At 33.6% G+C, this 27597-nt stretch overlaps 2 protein-coding genes across 2 annotated transcripts; both read right to left on the reverse strand.

The window, feature by feature from the left end:
- Window positions 1–1770: 1770 nt before the first annotated feature.
- LOC142607334 (xanthine dehydrogenase 1-like) lies at window positions 1771–15146 on the reverse strand. The gene is given in 14 exon segments (XM_075778782.1): window positions 1771–2253; window positions 3378–3551; window positions 3965–4201; window positions 4460–4594; window positions 5294–5455; window positions 6302–6523; window positions 6664–6948; window positions 8143–8382; window positions 9632–9946; window positions 10090–10332; window positions 10715–12217; window positions 12991–13099; window positions 13231–13330; window positions 14749–15146. Coding segments are annotated over 14 exon segments (4098 nt in total). The 5' UTR covers window positions 14879–15146; the 3' UTR covers window positions 1771–2010.
- Window positions 15147–20671: 5525 nt separating this feature from the next.
- LOC142608146 (1-acyl-sn-glycerol-3-phosphate acyltransferase 2-like) lies at window positions 20672–27062 on the reverse strand. The gene is made up of 11 exons (XM_075779857.1): window positions 26841–27062; window positions 25845–25967; window positions 25033–25072; window positions 24848–24921; window positions 24240–24299; window positions 23175–23252; window positions 22936–23094; window positions 22476–22601; window positions 22055–22147; window positions 21460–21546; window positions 20672–21376 (listed from the first exon to the last, which is right to left on the reverse strand). The coding sequence occupies exons 1-11, from the start codon at window positions 26919–26921 to the stop codon at window positions 21155–21157; spliced, it is 1143 nt and encodes a 380-aa protein (XP_075635972.1). The 5' UTR covers window positions 26922–27062; the 3' UTR covers window positions 20672–21154.
- Window positions 27063–27597: the final 535 nt, after the last annotated feature.

The raw sequence follows: 27597 nt of genomic DNA on the forward strand, positions 1-27597 counted from the left end.
TGAGGTCTACGTACAAATAACACTTCTGACAAACGTTAACATTGACAATGTGGTTTTTGTAATTAATTAATATAAGGCCCAGTTCATATTAAAACAAATTTGTGGGGACTAGAACCGCGTGGTTAGGTGTGAAAACCTAGAAATCCTCGTCCATTTATACATTATACATTATTCTGTACATTACGTTTTTTGACTTTATTGCCAATTGCATCTCATTTTCATGTGGAAAATTCCAAGTAATGGTGAAGTACAGTATAGTTTTGATTTGCCGCCTAAGCTGACTCCAGCACATAGGACATTTTGTTGGCTTGCTCAGAATAGATTGCATTATCAACATCTCAAATGAAATGGTCAATTATGTGACATACGAGGCATTTAATGGTCAATAGTGCTGCCTCTTTTTACAATTATGGTAAATTTCACCACATATTTAATGAGTAAATCTCACTATAAATGTGAAAGAAAAAAAATCATTCATGGTACATCAAGAGTACCTAAGAATTACTTGTGCCTATAGAGTTTAGTGTTAATTATGCAGAGATTATGGATTTAAGGGTGTTCTGAAATAAAATGCTTGAAAGAGTTATACATTCTCATCTTTTCCGCTATTCATGCAACTTTGGGAAAGGATTCCTAAATCCTAATGCAAACACACTTCAATAATTTCTAATGGTCCTTGAGCAAAAAGAGAGAGAGATAGAGAGAGTTCTGATGGCCTGAATATGACTTCTTTTATAAATAAGAGTCAAAACTCAAAAAAAGGCATGGATGAAGATATATTGTAACTTTTCTTTTCAAAGTTTTCATCCTTTAGATTTCTTTTTTCATTCTTTATCCACATACATTGCATATTGTTTTATTAATATATTCTCCAAATAATTGTTAGGTAATTGCTTTATTTTGTCCATATTTCGAACCATGGAACTTTGATTTTTTGCCTTCTTGATTTCTTAGGTTACACACCTGTGGGATTTGAAACCATTAACTCACTTTTTTTTTTCTTCTATGAAGAGGGAATTTACTTAATTCTATAAAGGCAAAAAGTCAGTAAAAATCATTGGATAGCTAACACCCTAGGAATTAGCATTTGAGTTAAAAACTTATTGTTAAGTTTGATTTTAAGTAATTATACATGGATCATTGAAAGTTTGAAACCATGAAGATTAGCTAGTTAATCGGTAATTATATCCTGTCAATTTTGAATATGATATAAAAGGTTTCGTGAAAATGAAATTTCATTTATTTCATTATTAAACAAAGTAAACGCATAACATTTAGCTCCAACTAGAGTCAGAGAACAAAGACAGACAATAAATACATTTGACTCAGTACAAGGAAGCATTGTAATGCTTTTCTTGTTTCATATCAATATCGTGGCCGATTAAATGTCTTACCAATTCAAGCCTCTCTGGACTGCAACCATGATGTAATTTGCTTGAAATATTCGAAAATAGAGCCATTGAAAGCAATTTAGTGACAATAGACAATTTGCTTGAAAGATTCCAAGTAGAGCTAATTTTGAACACAATTTAGTGACGAGAGAATTTCTACCAACTTCAACTGCCCCCTCCTTGACAATTCTCATGATGACATGCCATTGTGTCCTTTTGTCCGGAGCTCGTTTGTGAGAATTTATTTGCATTGAATTATTGGATTAGAAAAACAAGTTTAAGCCAAAATATAGTTTTACTTTGAAAAAGTAAAAGTTTTAAGAAGTTGTATATAAACTAGATAAGTTGAATAAAATTTTGCACTGTTCTGACCGGTCAAAAAAAAAAATGACTGCTTGTAATTACATTTTGCACTTGTAAGTACATCTAGTACCATATACTAAACAATGAGAATACCATTATTTAACTTACAAAAAGGGTGTTCCCCTTGCTCTCCCCTGACTACCAAGTCAGTTTATTTTATTTTATTTTACTTTGAGGAGGAAGCATTGTTAAAGACATGTAAACTGTACAAAGTGAGAATTTTAAGATATGCTAAAAATGAAACATGACTAGTGCATCAAACACTGAGCTTAGGGTGGAAATCAGAGCTGATAAATGGTGCGGTGAACTCATCCAAACAAGCCATCCGGATGCGTTCGGGTGTTGCAGGATTATCCAGAGGAAACCAGTCATTACAACCCACTTCTGCTCTTGCAGCTGTTATGGCATCTTTGATGGCAAAAAAGACAGCTGAGGCCAGAAAAAATGGAGGCTCACCAACAGCTTTAGATGAATGGATGGCCTTCACGTTTGGATGACCCTGTCAATTGACACAGAAACACATAAGCCAGGGAAGTAAAATGTAAGCTGGTATAGATTTAAGTGAATACCAACAGCAAACTCTAGAAAAGCAACGGAAGACAATAATTTACTTTTGACATAAAAATAACAATACAAAAGGTTAAATCCCTAATAAGTTACAGCCAAAGTTAATAGCTTAACATTATATACTTAATTTACCAAATGGGAGTCATCATTATAATGGAGGCAAAGCAAACATGGTTTGATGGCTAGGTAACAAGCAGTCTGGCATTCACTTGATTTATTGGATTATGGTCTTTGGTTTAAGAAAATGGTCTTCTATAGTCTATCTAGGGTTTTCTTATAAATAACTGATGTTCATAATAGAACAAGGGAGTGTTTTCTTCAGGTTCAATTCAAAACAATTTACCATGGATTCAGTAGTTCCATACTGGTTAAATAATTGATTAGGAGCACAACTAGAAATTATTTCAATATTTTATTTTGGATTTTCATTGGATTATTTCAAACTTTAAGTTTTTACTTTTTAATTATTTAGTTTTGAGTTATGATAACGCCCAAGGGTTACCATGTGACTGTTCTAGATGGTGAAGCTGCATCAATAACTAGATTCATCCTTTCCTAACAATTTAAACTTTTGGTACAAGTGAAAATTTATAAATGTTTAAGTTGAATCGTTAATAAATTTGAGTGTTACTCTTCTTGTTCTTCTTTTATCTATTGCAATCTTGCTCCATTGATTCTAAAAGATCCAACACAATAGATTAATCAAAACGACATCACAAAATCATAGTTCTACAACCTTCCCTTGGACACCTTATCCATTTCTAAAGTGAAAGATAAGACATGCCCTAATAGCATCTCATCTTCTTTCAACACCTTTTTTGTGTCATTCACATCATGTAAATAACTATGAGCATTCTCATGTCTCAACTCATTTTTAAATCAAAATATCATTTCTTGTTAAATTTTTAACATTCATCCAAATCTCTATGTTCAAATGGGTTCTTCATTATAGAGGTGATTCTAAATCCGATAAAAAATAAAAAACACAACCCAGCCTCCTCCCAACTCCCTAACTTCATTCCCAAAGGCATTTGAGAAGCAATTAGTTGAGTGTACCTTCAGAAGTGAAACATTGAATTTGAAGGGGACATCATTCATAGAAGGAATTTTGTAACTTCCAGGTCCGCATGTGTAAAGGCATCCCGGTGGGATCCACTTATGAGCTGCATCTCCCCACTTTAGCTCTTCTAGGGCTACCCAACCTAAACCTTGTATAAAGGCTCCTTCAATCTGTTAGAAAAATCAAAGCATACACCAACTCATCAGAATATAAATTAAGACCATATTGGTTTCAAGTGTAACAAACTCCAACAGAAGAAAGGTTCAAGATGCAAATAATGATCATGAAAATGTCCACACACCAGACAGAATGTACGAATAATATCAGCAACAATCAAATAAATGGCACTGGAGTTCAAACATCAGTTTCCCAAGTTTACAAGACTATAACGTATGAAGCAGGACTGGCATTCACCTCGAAGTCCAGAACAAAAGGATTTCAGTACATATATTTAAATTACTTAAGTATTAGGAGGCTGAGGAACCGATATATATACAATTTAAAATATAATCTAGGAGAAAATGGAAAAAGGCAATTAATTACAAAAAGAAAAGAAAAGATGAGTCTGTCCAAGGAAAAGCACCTGTCCAACATCAATTGCTGGATTGAGAGAATATCCAAGATCCAAGATGACATTTGCCGCCCTTGTGTGAAAATCTCCAGTCAATGTGTCAATTTCAACCTCAGCAAATGCAGCACCATATGTGTAATACTTGAATGGGTTTCCTTTACCAGTCTTCCAATCAAAGTCAAGTTCAGGGGTGATATAAAATCCATGTGCTGAAAGGTCTATTCGTGCCATATAGCATGCATTCGCCAGCTGAGAATAAATGAAAACACCACATAATTTTCTCATCAGACTGCCCATGAGAACAAAGGCTCTCAATAGCAAAGAACATTTATAAATATAAAATAGCATTCATGTTAAATAACATATACTCCTCTTTAAAAATTTGTTTGTTTCCTTTAAAGAAAATATAGAACTCATTCAATCTGTAAAACAAATAGATCATAGATTTGATGATTTGATCATCCAAAGGATTAATACAGTTATACAAAACTATGAAAACAAAGGTACCTTGGCAAATGAGTCAAAATTATGTTCTGAAGCAATAGGTGCCATACGTGCCTTTATTTGCTCGCATGCATCCAAAACTGCTGATCCATATATATCAGAACTTGCAGAAGCAGCTGTTGGTGATGAATTAGGGACCTGATTTGGCAGCACAACAAAAACAACACACATATATGTTTATAACTTTATACTGTATATGCATATATGTATGCAAGTACACATTTATGTATGAAGAATAAGATGATTCAATACCATCATTTAATATAAAAGCAATCCGTGATCTATTTCTAGTTTTCACACAGAATCTTTAATGGTTTCATTTCCACTTTAATGTTAAGAAATGTTACCATTCCATGATTCTAATGGAGACTGATGAGAGAAAACATTCCAGGTTGAACTACTGGCAATTTAGAGAGTTTAAGAATCAATTAGAAAGGCCAAGCACTTCATTTTCTTTTTTTTTCTTTTTTTTGAATTATTTGGAAAAGGAAAAACAGAACAAGTGGAAGGGGCTACTCCTCTCTAAATATGGGTTGCAGAAGATATTTTATGATGCTTGTTACTGATACAGCTGTCACACATCAGATAAGTAACTACGCGGAAATCACATTTGTTTGATTCCCTTTTCATCTCACATTAGTCAATGGTTTTTAAAAAAAAATACAAGGACAAGTATTTTACAAAACTTCCATTTTATTCATTTTTTCTAGCACTTTCGATAAAAGGTACAACCATGCGAAGTCCCACCAGTGATACCAATGATTATTTTCTGCTGAACATGGTCTGGAGTAAATAACTAAACAAGACGTAAACCTTTAACAAAACATCGCTTATTACCTTGTCAGTACTTGTCTCAGATATAAAGACAGAACTGAGAGGGATATTGAAGGCAGAAGCAGCAATCTGAGCAACTTTTGTGTGTAAACCTTGCCCCATCTCAACACCTCCATGTGTAACTAATACAGTTCCATCGGTATAAACATGAACAAGAGCACCAGCCTACGGTCATTAGGCAGATTTACATAATCAGGATCTGATGACATGATTCTAGAATAAACATAAAATGCAAACCTCATAGCCCAAAAGTAAGAATGTCATAACAAATTCAACCAGTAATAATAGTTCGGCAATCTATAAATTTTCAAAACTGATGGAGTACCATGAAAGAAACTACTATAGACATATATATAGGGCATCCCAAAACAAATTCTAATATCCAAGCATTAATTTGGCACATGTCAGATAATGCCAAGGGTACTTCAGTTTGGGCTCAGTAGTAATTTAGTCATCTATATATATGGATGTAATGCTTTCTATTCAAAGGAAAAGAGTAATTTTTCTAATTTTCAGAAACAGAGAAGCTTTCTATTCAAGGGTAAAAAGTTAGTTTCAATTAATCCCAAATGTTTTCTACCAAAAAAAAATCCTAATTGTGCCACCTCATGCACAACTACTATCATTTATGTAGTTCAAGCAGCTAGGAATAACTGAAACAAAGGGGAGAATAAAAATGTAGAAAGGAATTCACAGTGCGTCACCCTCTGTGGGGAGAGAATATTGAAGCAAAATTTTGGAGCAGTAGCTACTCGTCTCCCAGTTCATATCCAAGGGAGTTTAATCTTGTTGAGCTGGCAGAGGTTACATAAACTAAGTTACAAATATTGGAACTTCACTCCAGATTTATCCCTGTAAACCACTCCCCTCCTCCCTTGCAGCAGTAACATAATCTCCCAAGTTCATTACTTCTTTCAGAGCACAAACCAAAATGATCCTCAAAATGCCAGTAAAGTCCATATAGGCTAATCAATTTTGTAGAATAAATTACACATACAGAAAACATGTTACCTGGTTCATGAATTTTGCCGTAAAGGATATGCCAAATTTGGTCGGAACAATAGCAATTCCACGCTTCCTCCACCGGTTATTAACATTGAACTGGTTTACTTCTTTACGAGCATTCAGAAAGTCACAAGATATTTTCAATTCATTCTAGACCTGGGACAACGTACAGTGTAGAAGTTGTTGGCCATAGTGCAGCACTGAACCTTCTCCTTGAAAATTAATTTCCTAAAAATAATTTCAAATGATGAATTTAATAGGAAGAACAATAACAACAGCATGGGTAGTGATAATAAACTGCATGGGTAGTGATAATAAAGTGAAGCCATAACAAAAGAACATCAAGTTGAGAAGATAGTGTAACTCACCTTTATCTCTTCTGGGCTTTTCTTGAGTTCTACTGCAATTCTTTGAATCCAATTTTCAGCAATAATCATACCTTGAGGACCACCAAATCCTCTAAAGGCAGTGTTACTGGGGTAATTAGTGAAGCAAACCCTTCCAACAATCCTCATATTTGGTATCTCATAGACATTATCTGAGTGAAACATAGCACGTTCGAGGACAGCAAGAGAAAGGTCCATTGAATTTCCAGCATTATTGTAAATTTCAAGATCCAGTGCAAGCACTTTCCCCTCATTTGTGAACCCAACCTAAGCCAAGTAATGAACTTTCATCATTTTTTTCTTCCATCACATAAACTTTCAAGGAAAGGTTGATGAGTGCAATCACAAAAAACCCATTAAATCAACGGGAAAATTTTATAAGACAACTATACCACCAGCTATGCCATGGTATTAAAGACTGGAATACAAAGAAGCAAAACTTCATAAAATGAGTGTAGCAAAAAACAAGAACTCAGATGAGTGGAAACTATAGATACTTTTTTTTTTTAGTGGAAACTAGAGATACTTAAAAAGATAAGTTGATGCTGGAAAGTATGTCACTTAACAAAAACTTAAGACAAAATCACAGAATTAATTTCTTGGAGTAAATCAAGGGATTGAAAGAATCAATTATGTTGATATGAAATTCAAATTCAAAATACATGAAATAACTTGATAATTGACCTAATTTCAAACTCTATAAATCCCATTATAAGTCTAGGTTCCATTGAAATGTGCTATCAATCAATCAAGCTCTTAGGCGTTTGGTGTTGGGGACATAGGTCTTAGTGACTGGTCCACTTTAATATCTTCAATCTTCCATTCTCATCTTCTCTTTATGTTTCATAACATTTCAAAATTTGACAATAAAAATAAGAATGAAGTTGTGAACCCCTAAGGTGAAAATAAATAATATGGAAGATTTACTTAAGATGGTTTGTATGGGTAAAAGTAAAACAAAGACCAAAAGGTGGCAGTGAGAACGGGTAGAAGGAAGCTTAAAACAACATGAGTAAAAATGTTGAAAAAAGTGCTAAGGAGGTTGCAAACAGTATGCTATTGCAAAGCCTAAAAAGACAGAGAAACTTTCATTTTCCAAACCCAGTTTGGTTGAAAATAATCCTTAGTTTCATTGAGATAATTACCTTAATGAAAAGGTTTTTCAAAAAAAAACAAAAAATACCATGGAAAAAAATAAAAAACTGAACAAAATTGGAGTAACAAAAGTGTATCATAAATTGAAGAAGTGAAGGAGGTAAAGCCTTTCTTTACTTCCCTCTTCTTCTCCACTCTCTTCCCTTGAACCTAAAAAACTAAAACAAAACTGAAAATTTCAGCACATTTCTTGCTCAAAAGGCACCTTAAACATTATATCAAGTGGACTCGTGGCAATATAACTAAATTGCCAAACTAAAGTATACTGAAATATAGCTAATCCAATTAGAGTACCAAATATAATACCTTGTACTTTCCAAGAAAGCTATGCCGCTGTCCAGTTATCATCATGTCTATATCCCTGTCTAACGTTATTTTCACAGGTCGATTCAACAGATATGATGGAACAGAAGCTGCAGCAGCAAGGAAAGCTGATCTTGTCTCCTTCCCACCAAACCCACCACCAATTCTCTTGGTTTTACAAACCACTTTTGACATTGGAAGATCAAGAACATGAGCAATGTACTTCTGATGCTTCTGAGGGGCCTGCACAAAGCGTCACATTGTAATCTTTGAATAGAAAAATGTCATGCCATAAGACTAACAAGCATCTAGGCAGTGAAGTTTGCAACTGATAGGTCACCATTTGTTTCAAAAGCTTGAGCATTGTTATAATACCATGATAGATTACCACTTATCCCAAAAGCTTAAGCAAATAGAAAATTGTAAAAAATGGATTAGTCAACCCAGTCTACAAATCTATTCTAGTTTTCAACTAATTCCTCAAATTTTAAGTGAAATGGGGATTGTAATTCTTTTCTTTTCTTTTCTTTTTTTATATGTAACAAAAATATATTATAAAAAGTACTTTGTCCCTGAACAGTATACAGTGAAATGGGGATTGTAATTCTTTCTACCTGTCTATTATAATGACATGTCAAGGGGCCCAACTAGAAGGAATTGTCAGAGAAATTTATGTTATATATGGAAATTTTTCATATATATAAATCATGATATAAAACTATACTAAAAATATTGTACCCAGAGCACAAAGCTACCATTTCTGTGGGGTCTGGTAAATCTCAATGTTAGGTAGACTTACCCCCAAATTTCATTTTAGAGGGGTAGATTCCAAGACAACATACGGAACTTAACTATTTGTGTAAAAGGGGGGAGAGTGAGAGGATTTCTACTCTGACTTTCCAACGTTAGTTAATACATGCAGATGAATTTTTAGTCCCCACGTATTTACAGATATATGAATATTCAAGTAACTGCAGTACAGAACAGACATGAGAGATGTTTTCATTTTAAAATGATAACTAAGAGCAGTAAACAGTACGGCACCCAGTAAGATTAAGGGAGATATCAGATGGATGTATACAGAAAAAAGGATTGGACCAACAAAGACCATTACATCAACCCATGTTAAACTGACACCAAATTATGATTCACCACATGCATTGCAAAGAAAATTCTGTTGTGCCCAATTAGTCCAACTCACAAATTCAGTAAACGCAATTTTGAAATCTTATATATTCTTCACATATCCGATCATAAATAAAAAAACCTCATCTCATATAAAATCCCTTACTTTCCATAAGAACCATAAATATTCCCAATGGCTAAATATATCCAAAATTTTATAATAAAAAAAAGCAGCTAAAAAACAGTAAAAAGTGGCTGAATTCATATTCTATTTCACTTTACATTCAATACTCCTATTAAATCTAAATTGGTGTGGAGAAGCCCATGGCTAGGATAAGCATGCAGGAGAGGTGACAAGCTAACTTACTTGAGTGGATGAGATCATATGAACCTCATTGCCACAATCCATTGTCCATATCAAGCTGCTATTTGGCTCCAAGTAAAAGTGTTCCTGACCTCCCACTTGAACCTCCCCCTCCAAGATCTTGTCACATTGCCCTGATTGAAAACAAAGATCCACATTCCCTTTTCCCAAACACTTCTCTGTGTTAGGATGGAAACTTTTAGCATTAATGGCATCCTGTATTGATAATATGGCTGGGAGCTCTTCATAGTCAATATGGACTTTCCTGGCTGCTAATTTTGCATTTTCATGTGTATCACCAACAACCACTCCTATAACCTGAATAAATTATATACGCATAATTCCATGGATTAAGAAGGAAAAGAGTGAGGAGAACTGAAACATCCCACAGAAGGAAAAAGGGCAAGCATGCCAATGAAAAAAAATATTGTAGATTAAAAATTTTACAGTAAACTTCATACCTGACCCACACAAGTGACAAATTCTGTAGCAAATAGCTCCTCATCTACAACAACTGGTCCAATTTTATTATCACCAGGCACATCTTTGGCTAGAAATATGCCTGCAAACCCAGGTGAAGCTTTGGCTTCCGAGTCATCTATTGAAAGTATACGGGCATGAGCTTTTCTGCTCAATATTAATGCAGCATGCAAACCGCTAGGAGGAATTGGTACGTCATCAGTGTATTCTGCCTCTCCTGTAACCTAGAAACAGTCATGATATTAACAATAATATCATGTTGATACTCTTGGGGACCAAAAACAACTAGGAATAAGCATACAACAAATTACAATAAACAAGTTCAACATTTTAAACATATTGAAGATTAAGATGACTGCAGCCAATTAACATTTGAGAATATAATCTCCACATACACAGTCCAAATGTCCATTAGTGATATGGGAAGATAGCAAAGTAAAATTTATGCTACCTAACAACAACAAGAACAACAAAGCTATAGTCCCAAAAGCTATGCTACCTTGATAACTTTAAATTTCTAATATAAAATCCAAAAAACAATGCATATAATTTTATATATCAGCAAGGATAAAACTCAGTCAACTGTTACTCTTCCTATGTAAATACCTGAAGTCTTGCCGAAAGATGAACCTCAGGAGAACCCACAGCAGTCCCATGTTTTATAACTTCATAATCTTGGCTTCCTATAACAGGTGGGCGGTGGAATGATTGTATAGCAGATAGATGTGATAATCCTATGCTCTCAACAGATTTCTTCCCATCCATTTGATGAGAAACCCATAGGAAAAATTTGAAGAAGAAACTAAGAGTTAAAGATTTCCGAAATTCAACCATCCCACCAGGAGCATCTTCCTTTATGATGATATCCTTTTGTAAGATTTTCAGAGCATCCTGCAACAGCTCTTGGTTCCAACACTTCCCAATGAGAAACTCTTTCGTTTTAAGTGCAGAAAGAGAGAGTGGAGCAACCCCACCATAAACAATGGATGCATCTGAAATCACCCACTTTTCACCTTTTTCCTCAAGATGAACACGCATTCCAGCATTTACTAATGCAATATCATCATCTCGACGGTGAGCCTGCTTAAATTCTTTCACAAACTCAAAGGACCTAGTCCACGGTAAGAATACAGAAAGTAAGATTTCACCCTGTGTGAGATCCACCTTACGGTAACCCAGGAAGAAATTTTCAGCCAGGACTGTTCTGATGTTCCCTTTGCAATTAATAATTTGAAACTTTGCACCAGCAGCCATCCAGAGAGGGTTCAAGTCTGATATTGGACTTGCAGTACATATATTCCCACCAACAGATGCAACATTTTTAATCTGTGTTCCAGCAAACCACTTCAACTGTTCAATGAAGGCCTTACAAGAATAAGTTTCATCAACGCCACGCTCTTTTACAATCCTTCTAAGAAAATTCAAGAGTTCGGAGAGCTTTACCGCAGAACCTATCTCTAAGCCATCATCCTTCACACTCAAAACATTAAGTTCAGGCACATGTGTAATAGAGATCAAAACCTTATATTGCATTCTCTTCAACCGCATTTCAATTCCTACCTCGGTATTGCCGACCAATAACTTAGCATCTGAATATTTCATTTTTAACTCTAGGACTTGTTGAAGTCTTAAAGGTCGATACCATTTAAGCCCACCAAAACCACTCAATTTTAAATAAGTTGATTTTCTCAATAACAGCTCAGGGGGGAAAATAAGTTCTTTGTCTGTATATCTGCTTCCATCTACCTCACTGTAAGAGACAGGTTCATACCTATCCCCACAAGTGACACTTTGTTTGTTGGTGTCTCTATCACTTAGACTTTTTGATCCACATGAACATGGCTTCCCAGTTGAAGGACAAATAGAATCACCTCCTTGAAGGCTTAGTGAAGAGTCAGTGTACAGAACATCATTTGTTTTGGCAAAGACACGAAATGCATCAACAATTGGTCTGTATCCTGTGCATCGACACAAATTTCCTGCAAGGCATTCTTCAATCAGCTCTTCACTAGGTGGTGTTTGACATGACCTCAGCAAGGCATACATGGACATGATAAAACCCGGAGTACAAAACCCACATTGCGAGCCATGAGATTGTGCCAATGATTCCTGCAGAACATTTTGGAAACATACTTGAGGACCACAGTTAGACAAACTCAGCTCCACAGAAAGTGGCTATAATAAACACAAGTAAACTACTGCAATCTCCAAAGCAGAGCAGATTGATCAACTAAAATATTAGCTGATAGGCTTTCCTTTTTTATTATCTGGATCTAGCTACTAGGTTTACAAGATCTGAATAACTTGATCCAGAGAAGAATAATTGTCCATTGCTGTGAAGGTTTTGCAGTTATATCAAAGATGAATTGTGAAATTTATAATATCTTTAGCTAAACTTTATAAGCATTACATTCCATTTTGATAATAATCATGCACATATATACTCAGTAACATATATACTTAGTTACTGCACGTATTCAGATTTAATTCCACACGAATAGGGGAAAAAATGATATATTTTCACAGTATCTTATTTGTTTAGAGAACATTGAAAAAAGGGAAGTTCTAGACTATATCTAAAAAGATTAAGCTGATTGCTGGAATGTAAAGAACAAGTTGCGCAAAGCCACATTAGATATTAAGGGGAGAATTTTTTTTTTTTTTTTTTTTTTTGCAATTATTATAGACAAGAAAAAGATTTGCCTTCCAAAAGGTAATCAAAACAGGAAAAAAAAAAACAAGTGTTGACACCCATGGTAGGACGTATAGATACTTCCCTGCCCCTCCAAACTTATTTTTGAAATTTACCACAAGAACCACGGCCGTAATATTACTAACAAACTCAACAAATTACTAGAACCATAAAAAGCAAAATATATTACTTGAATTGGGTGCAAGCCATGTCTGCGGTTCCCTACTCCCTCCACTGTAATTACATGCATCCCTTCTACAGAATAAAGAGGAGCCAAGCATGCATTGATAGCGTAGTGCCTGAAAGAGGTTTGTCAGAGCTACATTTAAATTTCTGACAATTTTATGGGACACGCCTCAGAGGAAGGAGGAAGGAGGAAGCAAGAAGCACTCATGAAGAAGTAGAGAGTAAACAAGAGAAAGAGACTCACATGCATTTCTTCAAATTTTTATCATAATGAGAAACCATAACAGTGCAAGCTCCACAACCACCTTCCCCGCAGCCAAGCTTTGTCCCCGTCAGACCAATATCTTTATTACCAAAATGACAAAAGTATATTAGATCAGAATTTTCCCATAAGGGATGAGGAAGTAGATACTCAAACATTTTGGCCAATAACAAACCAATGTATCTTCAAGAAATTTAAAGGAACAACAAACAATCAAGGGTTAAGAGAGGAAAAGACCAAGCAATTAAGGGATGAGAGAGATCCAAAAACGATTTTTTTTTTAAAAAAAAAAAGACAAAACAAAAAACATTTAAGAAAATCTAATATTTAACATATCCACTGCCAAAAACCTTTAACTCAACATTTGAAAGGCATTTGACACAATGAGCTTAAGCCAGAACAATCAGACATGAAATTCAATGATACTAGAAAAAAATCTCCTTCAAAAGAAAGACTGGTCACCATTATGAACAAATTCTTGTGGAAATGCAATTTCAGCTACAAAATTTTAAGATTTGTACCTCAATCTAGTAGGAAATTAAAGACAAAAGAACACAATACATTAAAAATGGTTACATGATTATAACAAATGGACATGGTTTGGGTCCAGTGATCTGGCACACTAGACCCAAGCTTGCCCATAACAAATATCATTAAAAAAATATCGAAACAAAAAATAACGGAAACTATTAATGACATGTTCCTTATCTTATATTAATAATTTGCTAGTCTATTGTGGATAAGTTGTAGGAAAAGGAGAAGATTGTTAAATCCAAAATATATACTTTTTTTAGTATTGATGCATTGTGATTCAAAATTTCTTTTTTATTTAACTCCCTTCTTTTATCTTGCCAGAAACTAGAGGCAAACAAATCAACAACAAATTTATAAAAATAAAATAAAAAGGTCCTTTTCTCAGATTTCTTAGCAACCAAAAAAAATAAGACTTACAGTTAACTTACTGGAGATGAGTTATCATTCTGAATTAAATTCTGAAGAACAGAAAAGGCAGAGGTTTAAGTTCACCAATAATAAACAGAACCCAGAAACAAATATCACTAACCCTTTTTGGTAGCTAATAAATGATGGGGAAAGATTGGAGAACAAAATATTTAAGCTTAGCCCACATAATGGGGGGTTTTGTGGGAGCTTCAAGAATGTCTTTCCCTCTCATTACTCTCTCCAATTTTCTTGGCAACAAAACAAACCAACTTCCAAGAACCCAATTCAAACCACAAAGAATTGAGTAATAAAGATAAAATCAACAATAATAATATTAAGCCTAGTTAAAGTTGGGTCAAGCTTCAAATTTTCTCTTCCTCTATCTCTTCAGTTTCATTTTTTTCTGGGCAACCAAATAAAAAAACTTCAAACTCGCATTTTATCAGGTTTCCTCTAATTTCTAAAGCAACCAAGCAAACTAAACAAAACCCATATCACAAAAAGTGTCAGAGAAAAAACCAAACCATCATAGATAGAGAAAAACCACGTCGTTTGTACCTCTGAGATACTCAAGAAGAGTCATGTGGGCCAAGCCATCAGGCAAAACTTTACGAATTCCATTGACATACAGTATCGCCTCCTCTACCACCGGTTCCAGCTCTTCCTCTTGGTTTTTCAACGATCCCATTTGCTATATTCGAATTTCAATCACTATCACTGTGATTGTTATGCGATTGTCAAAGCTAATCAAGAACAACCTTAAAAAGTAAAAAGAAAAAAATTCTTTCTATTTTAGTCTCTGGGTATAAAATAAAAACTTGAAATGGAAGGGTTTGGAGGAGCTTGAATTAAATATACAGTATTATTTTATCGATTCGGTTCCTTGACTATCTTTGCTTCTATTTATCTACTTGCACCATTTTCGTACTTTCATTTTCAAGACTTTTCGTGAACTCTATTAAGATTTTCAAGTCGGTGTAATATTTGAAGTGTTCGTTACCCTGAGATTCTGTAAAAGTAAGGGGTGTTTGGACTAGTAGTTGGAGATAGGATTTTTATAGTTTAAGATGACATTTTTGTAGTTTTTTAAAATATATATGAGTAAAAGTGTGTATAATATTATTTAAAATATAAAAATGTGAGTTTGACCTGGGACCAAACGGACCCTAAAAGTTTCAAGATTTTCCCGTATTCATGTTCATTTTCATTTCCCAAAACAAACCTTTTTTTTATGAACCCCAAAAGTAAGTTTTTTTTTTTTTCAAAATTATATTGATTTTAAAACAATTTTGTTAGTTATAAAGTTTTTAAAATTATTTAGGAAACTAATATGTCAAGTATAATAAACTCGAGTTCGTCAGACTCATTTTTTGTCAAATTAAAATCAAGCCTTACAGACTCAATTTAGGTACTCACTCAACAACGAATAAAAAAAATAAAAACAACAAAGAGAAACAACCAAAAAATCTTCTTCTCAAACAATCAAACACAACAACCCATTTCCAAAAACTCTTCTTCTCCAACAATCAAACACAACAACCAAAGAGAAACAACGAAATCAACAAACACAAGCAAACCCAAGACCCACCTGGGGTTTTGCTCAGATTGGATCGGACCTGGGTTTTGCTGGAGTTGTTGGGATCGGGTCAGAATTGTGAGAAAGGTTTTGCTAGAGTTGATTGGATCGGATCGGTGGTTCTCTCTCACTTTGTCCTGTTCCATATCTCTCGATTCCCACCGAAACTCACTTGGGTTTTGCTAGGGTTGAGTTTTGCAGGAGTTTGTTGAAGGTAAGAACTGAAGTTGAATTTTGAAATTTAAATGAAATTGAGTCCAATAGGCTCAAGTTCTACGATGGTTTAATGTTGAAATCGAGTTCATTGTACTCGATTTAAAACACCAAAATTGAGTTTATTGCACTCAAGATGTTAGTTTCTTAAATAGTTTTGAAAACGTGCTAACCAACAAAATTGTTTAAAAATCAATGTTATTTTGAAGAAAAAAAAATCTCCCAAGACAAACCTTTTTTATTCCATATTCTATATTTAGGTATCTCTATATATGTGTTATAACTTTTACCTTTTTATTACAAGAAATCTATATTAAGATTATTTGTGTGAGTAACTTTTATCACATTTTGATATAGTCGATCGCTTTCAAATGGACTCACAATTTTCTCTTCACCATTCAAAACGCTAGCAAATGTGATTTCAAAACTAAATCTATATTAAGAATATTTGTGTCGTAATTTTTATCACAATTTTGACATAGTCGGTCACTTTCGGATGGACTTACAATTTTTTCTCTACCACTCAAAATGTTATTCAATGTGATTCCAAAATTAGAGCAAGTATTAAGTCCTGGATTCATATTATTTTCTGCTTATTAGGAGGCAACATTATTTGACATGATCCGTGGACACGACACAAAGTTAGCTAGTTAGGATTTAGGTCTTAACAGGTTAATGTCAATATGAATTGACTTGTTTAATAAATAGTTTAATTTGAGGACCCTTAATTGTAACTAGACTAGGTTTTTTGTAGTGTAGTGTATATGTGGTTAGCACTTCTCTCAATTCATATGGAATATTTACTAGGTAGGATTCTTGTACTACAAATATGAAAATAGTAAACTATAACTCAAATAGCTCTTCCTCCTACAATAATAGGATGAACTGTGAAGTTGTGGGTTTAAGACTCCTTAAGTGCGTGTGTAATTTTAAAATAGAAAAAGAAAAGGAGTGAATATGTTTGTAATCTATATATATAATCGAAATCTCTACTGGCACCACAATTTTTAACATAAGCACAACACAATATTTAAAAAATAAAAAAATAAAATTGAAAACACTATTTTTCTCTCCAAAACCCAATACTTATCTGCAATAAAAAGGCAAGTATCGGGTTTATTGCAATAAACCCAAAAACAAAGTTAATTAGGTTATATTTGGTAATAGTTTTTGTTTTCTATTTTCAAAAACTTGTTTTTTGGAAATATAAAGAAAAAACAATTTTCTTGTATTTTTTAAATCAAAAACATGTTTGATTAGTTGAAATTTAAAAAAAAAATAGTTTTTTGAAGAAAAAAAAAAGAAAATACTAAAATATGTTGTTATTAGAATTTGTATTTTAATGCTAACTCATTAAATGAGACAGATTTATTAAATTAAATGCTTGTTTTCATTGACTTTTGAAAATTAGAAACTGAAAACAACCTTTTGCATGTTTTCAGTTTCCTTTCCAAATTGAGTTTTGAAAACAGTTTTTATTTTTTTTCTATTTTGAGTTGCCAAACAAGTTTTTTAGTCTCAAAAATATAAAATTGTTTTTGAAAATAGAAAATAAGGAGAAAAAACACGTACCAAACATACCTTTAATTTTTAAAAAACCCTACAACCAAACTTCTTGAACTCTATGTTATAGAATATAATTTTTTTTATTTCAAAATCTTTTGATTATGCGTTAATTTAGTTTTTGCTATTATATATTAGATAACAACAAAAAATTAAATATATATCACCATATGTCACACCCACACATACCATTGTGTCTTGGTGCTATTCAAACTCATAAATTTATTTGGGACTCTAATTCTATAGTTTAATTTTTTAAAATAATATAATTTTCTATTAGATATATATATATATATATATATATATATATATATATATATATATATTTCAAACTATTCCTCTACCGTCAACTTTTTATCTTCAACAGCATTCAAAATAATTTACAATGATCTCTTTTTATTTATTATGTCAATTGATAAAAAGTTACTGCAATTTTTATAAAGAGTCCTTACTTATTATTATTCCTTTTTTAAATATTATTCTTTTATTATTTTTCATGTGAGAGAGTCCTTTTACCTTATGTTACCTACTACGGTTGGTACTAGAAAACCGGCACTTTCATAGAAAATATATATGCAACTCAGAAACCGTAAGAAAATCAACGCAAGACTCAACAACAAAAGTGATTTTGTTGTTAAATTGGAGGATGTATTATGAACAAGATGCACTGTGGACAAAAGTGAGTTTTTCAACCTATCGAATTGCAAATCAAGGAAAGGAAGAAGTCACGCAATTCCATGGACAGTGGATATGGAAGGTGGACATTTTGCCAAGGATTACAAATTTTCTCTGGTTGTGTTTACATTACATGTTAGTATTCCAGTTAAGGGAGTGTTAGCGGAAAGAGGTATTAATTGTGACAAGGTTTGCCCATTATGTAGAGATCATGATGAATCCATTGTCCACCTTCTCCGTGAGTGTGTTATTGCTCGTGATCTGTGGAGCAAGTTGGAAGTCCCTCCATCCCACATGAATTCCTTTGCTGTCAGCCTTAAGGCGTGGCTGGAAAACAATAGTCTGAGTAATGTGAGGTACAAAGGGTCCATCCCTTGGTGTTTCCTCTTTTTGTTTGCTATTTGGAATCTATAGAAAAATAGAAACAGAGTTGTGTTTGATAACTCTATCCCAAATCCCACACTTGATAAGGTATGTCTTAGCCAAGCTAAAGAATATTACTACTGTGTAAGTAAGGCCAAGCAGGTAGCTTCTAGAGCTGTTATTGTTGTCAAATGGGCCAAACCTCCTCCGGGTTGGCATAAACTTAACACAGATGGAGTCTCGCTTGGAAATCCGGGCAAGGCAGGTGGTGGACGCTTAATTAGAAATAGTGAAGGGGGATGGATTAAGGGGTACTCAAGGTCAATTGGGTACACTACAAGTGTAATGGCTGAATTATGGGCATTGAGAGATGGATTAACTCTTGCCAACCAGCTGAGAATTAATTACTTGGAAGTTGAGCTTGATGCTAAGGTTATCGTGGAGATGTTAAATAAGGCTGAAACCTCTAACAAATTATTTGCTCCCCTGCTTCTTGATTGCAGATCCCTCGTAGCAAGGCTCACCCAGGTGCTGGTAGCTCATGTTTTTAGAGAGGCAAACATGGGTGCTGATTTTTTGGCTAAAAAAGGATGTTGTATGAGGGAGGATTTTGTAGTTTTTTATTTTTCCCCCCCAGATCAACTAAATAGACTACTTGTATCTAATAGTAATGGCATGAATTATTATAGGCAGGTTGCTACTTCCCTGGCCTCTGTGACTAGCTTGTAACTATTTCCTTTTAGTTTAATATAAAGCCTGTTAACCAAAAAAAAAAAAACAACAACAACAACCAATGTTTAAAAAAAAATGAAACAAAGTTAATTAACTTTTTAAAAATCCAACAACCATGCCACAATAATGTGAAACTCAAAAACCCTAGCCAAACCAAAAGTCTTTGAATTAACATGAAACTCAACAACAAACGTAAAACCCAAAAATCCAAAAACCCTACACTAACAATCCAAAAACGGCAACAACATCTTCTCTGTCGCTATTACCTAGCCACCCATGTGTGAGCCACACTAATAGTAGCTCCACTATTGCTATAGTTTTTTAGGGTAACCCATTGTTCTATTATATTTTTCTATAGTGTAATCATTTTTTTTTTTTAATGTTTCAATAATTTCTTAGCTCTTAATCTATTCTTCAATTTTTGGAAGTTTTAACATTTGAATTTTTGGATTAATTTTTTGCACTATTTGAATTTGTTTACCAGATTTCAACTATTATAACCTTGAACTATTTTTTTGAAGGCATCTTTCTCTTATATCTTAGTTTTTTTCTTTTTATAATTTGTAAGCTCTAAATCTTTTAAATCTTTAATATTTTTTTTTCTTTTGAAAGTTTTAAAATTTGTAGCAGATTTCAATAGAAGGTGACCAAATTTTCTCTTATATTTCTCTATTTTGTATCCACATATATTTTAGCATCTGAATTTTTTAGTTTTTTTTTTTTTTTTTTGGCATGTGTTTTCAGAAAATTTCAATAGCTTTAGCCATGAATTATTCTTTTGAGAATAACTTGCATTTCTCTTATATTTCCCTATTGTGTAGTAATATATATATGTTTTTGTAATAATTGAAACTGTCTTGGAGATTTCAGCAACTATAGCTATGCATTATTCTTTTGAGGGTAGCTCATCTTTCTTTATATATATAGGCTCTGAATAATTTGATTCTTTAATTTTATTTGTTGGCATTTTGAAAGTTTTAACATCTACATTTTTGTATTAATTATTGCAATATCTTAACATGTTTAGCAGATTTCAATAGTTATACCATGAATTATATATTCTTTTAAAGATAACCTATTTTTCTCTTATATTTCTCTATTGTGTAGTCATATATATATATATTGTTTCAAAAATTTTGAGGCAGTGAATCGTCTGATTCTATAATATTTTTTGGCCTTTCAAAAATTTTAATATTTGAAACCAATTGATAGATTTTTCACAAGATATTACATGTTCAACCAATGACTTTTTTTTTATTATCAAATCGTAACAAAAATTGAAGTGAAATAGGAGAAATTCATGTAAGGGTATAGTTTCATAATCAATTTAAGATTTTATATATTATTTTAGTCTACCACACAAACAGGTAGGTTCTCATGCGTAGCACAGGTTTGCGACTAATTGGAATAAAAAGCCAACGCTAATTATACAACCTGAAAAAGGCATATTGTAAGCAAACTCATATGTAAGCAATGCACAATTATATATGCAACAGTGGAATCTGCCCTAATCCAAGGAAAGTCAAAAGAAGATCTCAAAGAACTTGCTAGGCAAATAATGTTCCAAGTCACCCAAATGAGAGATGATCAAGACAATGCTTCTCCGGCTTCTTCAGAAGCATCCTACTCCAGTAAACAAGCCAAAAGAACTGAGCCCAACCCATATCTCAATTCACTATATACCACACTTTCTAAGCAGCATAATAAGCTATGCACATATTCTACATTTTCCAATCCAGTTAACTAATGAGGGTATAGGTAAAATTGTTGATTTCATGGACGATATCAGAAGATATTTATGATCACAGATGGACTAGACACCAATTACTGCTAAATCTTGAATTATTTCTGAAGAAGCTGCTCCTCCATTGGATCTTGTGTCAATATATTGACAGGTGTAGAACGCTCTGACTCTGAAGATTGGATGAGAATGTGCATAAGAAATGTAACAAGCACCAAGAAGATCACTAAAAATGCAATGCCTTCCAATGAGGATAGGAGAGAAGACCATTGAAAGAATTTGATGAGGCCATAGACAATAAGACATAGCCAACAAATGACAACCTGCGTGTAGAACAGAGGGAGACTACAGATGAGAAAAAGGATAGTACATTAACTTTGTTCAAATTATTAGAATGTTGTCTTACAAACAAAGACTTCTTTGGTCGACCAATGTCTTTCTTCTGTAGGTCACTGAATGAGCCCTTATATAAGTATTTCTCCAACAAAGCATCCTGGTTGGTTAGAGAAATAAATAAATAAATTATATGCATCAATTAAAAGGAACAAAAAACTGAAGGCTGACTATGATTACAATAAATGCATCTTCTTATAAAGGCATGATGAATGGGAGTTGGAATATTACCAAGTAATGCAAAATATGTGCTAAATAAAACATATACAAGGACTCTAGTAAAACAACTTGTCCAAAACTTCTTGTAGCTCTCTACATTATTTCTAGATTAACTTCATCTCTCTCTCGCTCTCTCTCTCTCTCTCTCTTCAATTTGATAGTGGGGTGGGCTGGCTTAGGAGCTTTCTCAAGTGTAAAGAAGCTAGTTATCTTCGCATCTACATGGATATTGGCAATTTATGTTGAGCGCATAATCTTGAATGTGTTAATTGTATTTGGCAAATATATGTTTTTTATCGGTTAATCGAATACAAGAATTTTCCAGCAGCCCCTCAAAAGTTATCAGGCACTTCTTCTTAGCAATTATATTGAGACATCAATACACATACCTTCGTAACAAATGCATCTTTACACCATTGTGAGATGCCGTCAGCTGTTTCTGGCAATTCCAGCATTGAGTGCCTCCTGATGTGCACCTTTACCTGTATAGTAAGAAACAATGACGCCCATTACTGATTTTGTGACAATAGCATTACTCCTATATATCAAGAACATACATTGGCCTCATTTTCATTCAAAAATAATATTCATCCGGATTCTGGCCTGTACTAGTAGCTGGAAACAGACTCAGTTTGTTCTTGTCAGTTTACAGGAATTTCTTCTGGTTTCTATTGGGTTCAAATAAGCATAAACACTAAAACATTTCTCATACAAGATTAGGATTTCAGACTCAGTAAAATCAATCATTGCAATACTATCAACTAAAAAATTAAGCTGTTAAATGAAGTGGTCAGGGTTTTGTTTTCCTACCACAGAAGATTTCCCTCTAAGTATTCTCAACATCGTAGGTGGAGGTTGATCTTTTGGAACAGCCACCGTACAGTCATAAATTGCTGGAACAAATGAGCGCATATGACTTACTGCTGAAACAAAACCCTGAGAGCAATTTAAATCAATATCAAGGTTATGTACATCGGACAACAAGAAAAATTAAAAATATATACATGTATATAGATATATTGGGAAAAATCCATATGCTATTGATATGGCAATAAATTGTTTAGCAGTAATCAGATAGCCTCTACTATCCCATATAAGTTTATGCCTCAATCAAAAACTGAGATGGTTTTTATTTGAAAATTAAAGCACTTTCCCCACTCAAAACTGAAAGAAAATCCCCTTAAAAACTTTCAAACAGGAAACAACGTGCACTAATATGACCAAAAATAGGATAGTATGAAAATCTTAGGAAAATTTCAACTAAATTCACCTTAGTACGAGGAATCAAAACGTTCCTAGGAACAGGCAACCCTTTTGAAGCAGCATACTTCTGAGCTGCAAGAAGCTTTGCCTCTGTAAAGCGAGTTCCCTCCACAAAAAGCGCCAGCCAAAAAGGAAATGGAAAATCCTCTAGCTGTCGAAAACCTGACTGCAGCACAGAACCACATTCGTGATAAAAATAATTAAACTATGAAGCATTCATGTTTCTTTAAATGCATTAAAGGTTACCTTCAATGTGCTTTCATCCTTGGCCCAATTTCTTTCCACAAAAACATAACCAGAAAACCACATCGACCAACCTATGACCTGCGTAAATTTACCATATTCTTTATCTCTTTATCTTCATAAAAATGTCAAATCTGACCTACAACTAAAAACAAGAAACTTAGACAAAAAATGACATAAGCAAATCCCAGATGGAAAGAATTTCCAACACTCAAACTGGACTGTGAAGGTAATTTTTAAGCAGCCTATCACTAGTAATTCCATTGAAAATTTTCCACTAGTGACAGTCTAGTTTACTGATGTGATTTTTCACAACAATAGCAACGACAGTGATGATGATAATGAAGGTCATGATGATTCTAACATTTAGAAGAACTTGGTGAAGAGCGAGCAAACATGTCAAAGCTAGCAATGGTAAAGAAATCTTTCAGAAATTTGAAAAGAAGCCAAATGTCTTGCATTGGATAAGGAATAGTAAATAAGTGAGAGAAAGTGAAGCATACATAAAAATACTATCAGTGGCATAGTAAAGTGTAAAAGGGCTGTAGAATACATAAATAAGGGAAAAACTTAAAGCTGTACTTTATTGCTTAGAAAACATACAGAGATAAAAGGGAAATTAAATAACTTGGTATATTTATTCTTTCAGCCTCCAGAAAAGGGAGTTCAACTGAGCTAAGCCAAATAATTCACTTATGCTTAATTGGACTTCAGTGTAGGTTTTAGGTTCCACAGGTTGCAACTACTAAAAACTTGAAGATGCAATTCTTTCAAATCAATTTGATTAATAACATCAATATGTCAAGAATAAATTGGTTTTCTCTTTTACTTCAACAATTATGTCTGATCATACTTTCCATTAGGTATTCCTACTAAAATATAAAATTGTAAGGCTTGAAACTCTTGCATTGACCATCTTGAGTGCTACGACCTTTGTCAATGAAGCTGGAGTTGCAAATTGCCAGGGCTACTCCACTAAAAACCTTGGATATAGCATTTAACTAATAAATAAATCAATGACTCGTCCCATTTTACAACAGAAGAATATTGGTTAGATTTAAAACTTACAGGAAGGCTTTTTACTGCTTTCTTCATGATGGCTAGTGTACTACCAAGGCAATCCAAGCGCTGTCATAGGTAAGACCAACCAGATAAAAGAAGCAATAAGCCAAGTGTTTAGGAAAAAACACATTTTTTATATGAAAACAAAGCCTATTAATGAATTTAATTATAGCAATACACAATTATGTGCACTGTACTATAGAGTATACAACATGCACATTTAAGTTTATGAGCATTGATGTACACCCAATGGTTTTAAATGCTCACCAGCTATTAAATTCAGGTTCAGCATGAAGAACCAAACAAGATGAAGGTACTTAGCTCAAATAGATAAAGCTAACTTTACCTGCCCTTGTGCTTCTTCAGACAAATGGAGAGCGTGGGAGTAATTTTCGAGAAAAGTGATTTCATTGTGAACAAAATTTAGTTAGGATATGCAGACAAAAGGTTACACAGTTCTCAGCAGATCGCCTGAGCAGAAACTCGAAAGTTTATTCATAAATTCAGATAATTCATGACAGTCTTTTTATGAAAAATGTTAATCTTAAAAGGTATGGACACACACAACACTGTATGAGAACTGCCTCTAAATTAGAGTTTACAAAGGTAAGCACCTGAGCCAGGACCCATCCAACAAGCCAATCAATGTCACTCCTATGATTGCATATGAAAAGTGCATGTTCTTTGCCTGAAAATATCTCAAATAAGATAATTTGATATATGTTAGATTCATAAGTGTTTTCAAGACTAATATCTTAAAACTTTACTATTAGCAAAAAGGAAACCAAAAATCGATTACCCATCAACTGAAAGGTTTCTAAATCTGTGTACAGCTCAATCTGCAGCCAGAAGGTCTAACTAGTCAGACTGCAATGTGGATACAAAAATCCAGGTACACACGCATTTTCAAGGAATGCTAAGCATGTCACTGGGTCAATATGTGAAAAACTAACCACAATTATGTCAAACAATTCAAAAACAAACTAGTGTTAATAGAGAATACAAACAGAGTTTGTATACAAAAACAAAACAGTATATGAATTCCACAGCATACTTACCTTCAACATATTGGCAAATTAACAAGTACAAGAGACAAAAAAAAATGTTCTTTTTTTGGTATATATCCTCTCTTTTCTTATGATTGTTGGCAGGGCCCATCAAAATTTCCTTGAATCTGTCTTTTTGCAGAAACCCTAAAATTTCCTCTCTTATCTTTTCCCCCTATATCCTTGGATTTAAGGAGCTTGCAGACTCCATTTTCACATTTAGGGATTTTCTCGCCTCTCCTACCTCAAGCCATGAAACCCATTTACAATTTATAGGATTACTTTTTTTAAAGTATGGAATATTCTCAATTGGCTAGGAATGCTCACCTCTGCAAGATGTGGTAGCATGTTGAATATTAGCAAACTATTTACTTATTCATGACAATTATGGAAGAGGATTTTAGCTTTTTTTTATTCATAACTATTTTAGTACCATACCATACACCAAACAAGATTATAACTTTTTTTATATAAGCAAACAAGATTATAACTTTGAAAACAGATCCTTGAAAGATGCAAACAAACAAGCAATTGAAAATACAGTTTTACAAAACAAATTCATCACCTTGACACCAGCCCACCAATCAACAAGACATATAAGCTCCAACCACAGTAATTCTGCAACTGCTTTGTTGATCCTTCTGTACATATTTTTTGACAGTGGACGAACAAGGATGAAGAAAACTGCCTGAGAAAAGAAAATATGTGTAACAGTCGGACAAATGTATTCCATAAAGTAAAGCAAAAGTAGAAATATATCCAAGTGAGATAGTTCATTTGGAATAAAAGAAATTTTTTAGTGAAGCAGTAGGTGTAGGCTACAATCTACTTGATGGATGACGGCCATTTCTCAACCCATGTGTTTAACTCAAAACCACAGTATTAAAAGGGAGAGATACCAAAAAGCTACAATGGTTGGTGATAACATTACAAGTTTCTAATAAGTAAACAAAATCCCATTGAAAATAACCAGCTAGGGAACTAAAGTCAGAGGCTTTGTATTATAGTATCCCCCTAAAATTACAGCAAAAAATGTAGAAGGTCCAAAACATCCAGCAAAGACAGTGGACGATTGTTATCCTTAGACACAATGGCTCCACATTGCCTAGACAATAGCTTCAATTCTAATTGTTTCTTCTTGTTTTTTTTTAGTAATGCCATGGAAATTTCACAGTTTTTTTTCACATTCCCTCGACAATTTATGATTAGAGTAGCATCACTTTTACATGGATCAACTGCTGACACAATTTTTATTAGCATCAATCACAACATGCCAACTCAACATTTGTAAAAAAGATTGCAATCAATTTTTATTCAACAACCATTTTGTCTTACTTACAATAATAATAATTTGAATTTAGCAATTAGCAAACAACATAAAAAATAAGAAAATTGGTTCTTCAAAAGAAACCCAAAAGGCAAGAAGCTGAAGCCAAAAGCATGGCCAAAGACTAGCATTGAAACATTGTTTGAAAAAAAGTATTGGAACCAAATTGATATTATATTATATATATCCAATAAATAAATAAATAAAGACCAAATGGATTTGGTAACCAAATACCTGAATGAGATTGACAATAAGGCCTGAGAGAATGAAAAGTATGCCCACAGGAACTACAACAAGTACAGCCGGGATCCCCATGGCAAGCTAGCTTTTCTAACCAGCAATGGTGTATGCACGTAGAAAATAATGAAAAAGAAAAAAAAGGCAGAGACAGTTGCAATGTGTATTGGAAGATGGAAAGAACTAACAAGAGACTGTTGCAGAGAGAGAGAGAGAGAGAGAGAGAGAGAGAGAGAGGGTTTTGGGGGCTGTCAATGAAAACAATGCGTGTATGTTGGTGGGCCGTACGCTAGCTATGAGACCGATTTGAGCGGGATTTAACGTTGCAAATGTTGCAGTTGCACGAACAGCTTTTTTTTTTTTTTTTTTTTTTTTGAGAAAACTAACAGCTTGTTTGTCATTGCATAACATCATGGTTATTTTAGTAGAGAAAAGCATAATGTTATTGGACGATATGAATGGGCAAAAAAGTTCTTTAAATTGTGAATTCAAATTAGAAACTAGAACAACTTACCATATATGATTTTTTGTATAAGTGTTGTAAAAATATTGTGAATGTAACATTTCTATTATTAGTTTCCCATGATATTAGGATCCTAAGATCTTACATCCCTAAAATGTCTTAGATTTCACTAGGATTTCTACTAAAACAAAATATGTGTGGGATCTCGATCTAAATTTAGGATTTTAGAGGATGTAGTGATACTAAAGTTCCTGTACTATAAAGGGAAATTCAAAAAAAAAAATCTTATTT

The sequence above is a fragment of the Castanea sativa genome, chromosome 8 (genome assembly GCF_040712315.1).
Source record: "Castanea sativa cultivar Marrone di Chiusa Pesio chromosome 8, ASM4071231v1".
In the NCBI taxonomy this organism is placed as follows: domain Eukaryota; kingdom Viridiplantae; phylum Streptophyta; class Magnoliopsida; order Fagales; family Fagaceae; genus Castanea; species Castanea sativa.

What these genes read in the sequence shown, in the direction of transcription:
- LOC142608146 (XM_075779857.1), bottom strand. Translation starts at nt 26,921, where the DNA reads ATGGGGATCCCGGCTGTACTTGTTGTAGTTCCTGTGGGCATACTTTTC. An exon ending in TTATTGTCAATCTCATTCAG is followed by an intron (nt 25,968 to 26,840) that starts GTATTTGGTTAC and finishes TTCTTTTCTCAG; the next exon opens with GCAGTTTTCTTCATCCTTGT. An exon ending in TTAGAGGGAAATCTTCTGTG is followed by an intron (nt 22,148 to 22,475) that starts GTAGGAAAACAA and finishes CTTACTATACAG; the next exon opens with GTAAAGGTGCACATCAGGAG.